General features: G+C 39.9%; 1 protein-coding gene and 1 pseudogene across 1 annotated transcript; both read left to right on the top strand.

Annotated features, from left to right (window-relative positions):
* The first annotated feature begins 247 nt into the window (after positions 1-247).
* Positions 248-2010, top strand: LOC148589903 (uncharacterized). Its single transcript, XM_088515691.1, has 3 exons — positions 248-256; positions 563-992; positions 1325-2010. Exons 1-3 carry the CDS (start codon positions 248-250, stop codon positions 2008-2010), a joined length of 1125 nt encoding a protein of 374 aa, XP_088371817.1.
* A 332-nt stretch (positions 2011-2342) lies between these two features.
* LOC148589902 (uncharacterized) lies at positions 2343-4307 on the top strand (annotated as a pseudogene).
* Positions 4308-4919: the final 612 nt, after the last annotated feature.

The following is a 4919-nucleotide window of genomic DNA, read 5'->3' as shown; positions in this document are numbered from 1 at the left end:
TTTTAGTGTGTCTACGGAAATACTAGTTTCTGAATAACTCTCTCTACTAAATCCCATAGGTCTCGGGAAATAAAGAGAGTCTTCATCTTTGTACTCCAAATGTCATACCCAGCTCCTTGAAAGAGTGGGAGTGATGGCTGTGAAGGGTTAACACTGTTGCTTGCCATGAATCTAGCTCTGATACCAGATGTTGGAAATAAAAAAAGACAGATGCACAAGCAATAGTCTTCTCTCTATAATTGTTAGGATGAGAGAGGTAAAACAAAGATATATTCTGGATAAAACTAATGTAATAATTCATTAATGTAAAACATTTAAATAGACTACAATTAAACCACTTACTCCTAAAAACAAGGATCCACTTTAACTACTACTAGAATAACATGGAGCATTAAGTAACTAAACTCCTAGACTTAAGGACTCAACGTGCATACAATTAAGATAACGCTGAAACAAATAACAAGCTATTAAATAGGAACCACTAACCCACTACTCAACAAACAAGCTAAGTAATAGGAACACATTTTACATTATCTCTAACAGTTTTTCAGTGCTCTCTCAGAACCAGATCATCAAGAAGAAAGCATTGGTCCACTGGTGGGTCGGCGAGGGGTTCTTATCCTGCCAGACTTGTGGAAATTATAAGACTGACGAGGAGAAGGGCAACGATTTGTTCCATGAATTTATCGACAAAGGCATCATCGAGTGCGTTTCCAAAAAGCGCAGACCAAGCTTAGAGCTTTGCAGGATGCACCCGTTAATTTGGTACACTATAATTCGGCTTGCCAAAACAAACAACTTCATTGGGTTTCACCCAAATGGAAATCCAACTGCAGATTTCTCTAACAAGAAGATTAGGAGGGGGTGCCTGGTAATAACCGAAGAAGGATATTCGTCACTTTGGGAGTTGACTTATGGCTTCCGTCTGAAGGAGGAAAATGTTGAAACTCTGTTTAACGTAAACGAGCCTTACGTTGATTTAAGAGAGGACAGTTTCTCAAAGATGAGGAACATGAGAGTTCTTTGATTGGGTAGATATTATGCAGACTCGACTAAGAAGGTTGTCGAAGTAGATGATACCTAGTTCTTGATCAATGGTTTGAAGAAGATGAAAAATCTTAGATACTTGAGCCTCAGGGGAATCACTAGAGTTACGGTGCTTCTAGATTCAATTTGCAAACTCACCAATCTAGTCATCGTGGACCTCCAGGGCTGTCATTATTTAGAGAGACTTCCAGATGAGATAGGCTCATTGACAAACATGACATGGTTAGACATGTCTGGGTGTTACTTGATTAGCCACATGCCTGTTGGACTTTCTAAGCTCTCAAATCTCCAAGTCCTTCATGGATTTTGGATTGGGAGACAAGCCAAAGACAGGAAGATTACTTCGGTTTTTGCAAGCTCGCTACTTTGGCGCGGAATCTCAAGTGTTTGAAGAAGTTGAGCATAAATGTAGACGCAAGGTGTACGGACAAAAAACTCCTAGCGGAAGAGCTGAATTCTTTATCCGAATTTAAAAACCTCGTGTCGTTATCAGTAGCATGGTTAGATATTCACAAAAACGACAGCGAGGCTGGCAATTCCGAAGGGAAAGCTCCTAAGCGGTCGACGTCCAGTGGACACAAAACTACCAAGCATCCGGAATCTACAATATTACCGCGTACTGCTTCTTTAGCGAAACTGGAGCTTCAGTTTCTCCTTGATCCTGAGATACCTGAGTGGGTGAAGCTCTTCAACCTGGAGAAGCTGCAGAAGCTCTATGTAAGGGGAGGAAAGCTGTCTCAGCTGCATCCAGTGGGGTGCGAGAAATGGAAGGTTAGCATTCTCCGCTTGGTGTTGTTAGTTAAGCTATCACCTAACGATCAAGTGGAAGATCAAGCAGATCACTCCCTAATCAAGCGTGTCATTCAATGTCCTCCTGCTAAGGCATCTATTCATTCATACAAGGCAAGCTTCATTATCATTAGATCATGCAAGAAAGGAATGTCAAGCAAGCTGTCATGCTAAAAAAGAAAGCAAGTGTCATGCAAGAAAGGAAAATAAAGCTATACACAATTCAAAGCCTCCACGTATCAAAGAACCATGAACTACAAAGGGAATGCATTAACTCCAAGAATATTTGTTACCTTTTGTAATTAACAAATCCCACATAATATGGGATCGTCTTGTAAATATACACGCATCAGCTATGTATATAAACTACTGTATGTAGCTGATTTTATCATCAAGGAAATTATATCTTCTAGCCTTATTTTATTTTCATGGTATCAGAGCCAATATAGGCCAACGCCCTCACTAGATCCTTTTCCTTGGTCTCTCTGTTTTTCCTATATTTTTCAATGGCAGCAGCATCATCCTCATCCTTTCTTTTGTTACACCTTGGCGGTCCAGATACTATAACTGCTTTTGCTCTGGAGGATAATGCTCTCTGGCTAAGGCACTTGGTTGGGCTTGTAAGTTGTAACCCAGTTTTCTGCAGCTGTTCTTGTCTTCGGCCAATCCCTTCCTGAAAACAACTTATGGGTCCCTACTGGAACCATCAAGTATGGAGAGCGAACGCGTGCTTTATTTCTTGCGAACCTGAATAGATTCCGGGAATCCATGCTTAAAGCACCTGACCCAGGGCCTAACTATGCATAGCTCATGGAGGAATACTCTTCGAAGAAAGTGGCCAAACTACCAACTCAGATAGAATTGATACCATAGCCTAATAAAGATTCCAAGACTGCATGTTATGCAGTTGATGAGCAGAATCTGGATGATCTTGCGGCGGGTGAAACATGCGTATCACTTCTTCGAAATCTTCAAGGGTCTCATTGTGGCTCTCATCTTTAGTTTTCGCAAGTGCGATGAGAGCCGATTGTTTTTCCAGAAGAGAACCCCGGAAGATGCCTTTAAAGTGCTTGCGGTTGAACTCAACTTCATGTATGAAGTTCTCTACACCAAGGTTGTCGTGGTGCATTCAATGTTTGGATACTTTGTTCGGTTTATATCCTGGTGTGCGGTTGTGGCGGCCCTTTCAACCTTTTATTCATTGGATAAGCGTATTTTTCGTAAGATTGACATTGGAATTACCTATACCTTGCTCTTTGGTGCCATAGCCTTGGATACAATTGCTCTCTTCATGCTGGCTTTCTCTAATTGGACTGCTGCTTCCAACCAGAGCTTGTCGACAGAAAATAGATGGAAAAAATTCTAGAAAGCTTCTATATACAGATTCTTCCTCCCTCTCCTCAAATACTTTCTCATTCTCAAGAAGATAAACTGGTGCACAAATAATGAATCAACGGCAAATACAGAATCAACGACAAATACAGAATCAACAAGTTTGTTGGGACGAGCTAGAAAAATCCTATTCCGGAGGTGGTCTGAATCTCTACATCAATACAACTTGATATATTATTGTTTGGAAGAAAGTTGTCATCCAAAGAATTATTTTGGCCGTATATTGATTCGTGTCATTGACGAATATTTGGGCCTTAAGGGCCTTAAGGATTTCTATGATCGGATGAAATATGTTTCCCAGACACGATTTACCAAAAACCTATGGAATTTCATCTTTGGTCAGCTGGAAAAGAAATCCATACTCGCAGATGATCCTGACACTGCGAAGAGGATATGTTCAGGTCAAGGGGATTGGGTTCTACAAGATAGTGACTAGAATAGTGATAGTAGTAAGTTGATGTCTTATGTTGTTGATGTTGATTATGATCAGAGCCTTCTAATTTGGCATGTTGCTACAGAACTCTGCTATAGTACTACGGCTGAAGTCAACAGCAGTGGCCCTGCTAATTATTGTGAATTCTGTAAGATCCTCTCGGATTATATGCTATATCTTCTAGTTATGCAGCCTACTATGATGTCTGCTGTTGCGGGTATTAGCCAAATAAGATTCCGCGATACTTGTGCAGAGGCCAAAAATTTCTTCAAAAGAAAGGTTCCACAACAAGGAGGACTAAAAGAAAATAAACAGGCATGTGAAATGATCCTTCAAGTAAATACTGATGTCAGACCTGTTGATTTGAAGGGTGACAAGTAAATCTGTGCTGTTTGATGCATGTATTCTTGCCAAAGAGCTAAGAAAGTTGGAGGGGAAGAAGAGATGGAAGCTAATGAGTGAAGTGTGGGTGGAATTGTTGTCGTATGCTGCAAGCCATTGCAGGGCGAATACCCATGCTGCTCCACTAAGCAAAGGAGGAAAGCTTATCACATTTGTCTGGTTATTAATGGCTCATTTTGGCATAAGGGATCAGTTCCAAATAAACGAGGGCCATGCAAGAGCAAAACTGATTGTGGGCAAGTAAATTGAATAAACTAGCCAATTCAATGGCTTCCTTTTATATAGATTTTTTTTTTTTTTTTTTTTTTTTTTTTTGTGAGGATGGGTAGAAGATTTTGCTGTATCTTTATTTACTTCAGGTTGGAATAGAGATGTTTGTGACGTGTGTGAAAATACTAGTATATCTTGTACTTTTGCTGCTCAGTTTAACTTCAAGCAAATGCTTCTCATCACGAGCATGAATTTGTAATTGGTTTTTGGTCCTAAAATTGAAGTATTTGATTTAGGTTTTTACAGCACATCTCCTATAGCACTTAGGAAATTCAAACTTTAATGCCTTCTACCATTTGGTGTTAGATTTTCTTTTCCCATCATATGGATAGGTCCACAGGGATAGGGTTGGACATTGAGCGAGGAAGGCAATAAAAATGGTTTCTGTTGCAATGATGATTATGGGCTAGTAAAAAACTAAGTTGAAGTTTAGCCAATCAATTTGCTACATACCGCCTCTATTTCCAAATTTTTCAGGATCCATTAATTGTGCCAAGCCACATATTATATATATGCTTGTGGTTTGGGGTCAGATCCTTACTTTATAAACCACAATTTTCCGCATTCCCCATTAAATAACTCATGA

The sequence above is a fragment of the Corylus avellana genome, chromosome 1, assembly GCF_965113065.1.
Source record: "Corylus avellana chromosome 1, dhCorAvel1.hap1.2, whole genome shotgun sequence".
In the NCBI taxonomy this organism is placed as follows: domain Eukaryota; kingdom Viridiplantae; phylum Streptophyta; class Magnoliopsida; order Fagales; family Betulaceae; genus Corylus; species Corylus avellana.
The sequence above is the reverse complement of the archived record's forward strand: the minus strand, read 5'-3'. Positions and strand labels throughout refer to the sequence as shown.

Excerpts from the sequence above, each read along its gene's own strand:
- LOC148589903 (XM_088515691.1), top strand. Across the intron at positions 993-1,324 it reads CGTTGATTTAAGAGAGGACA|CTCTCAAATCTCCAAGTCCT; the intron begins GTTTCTCAAAGA and ends GGACTTTCTAAG.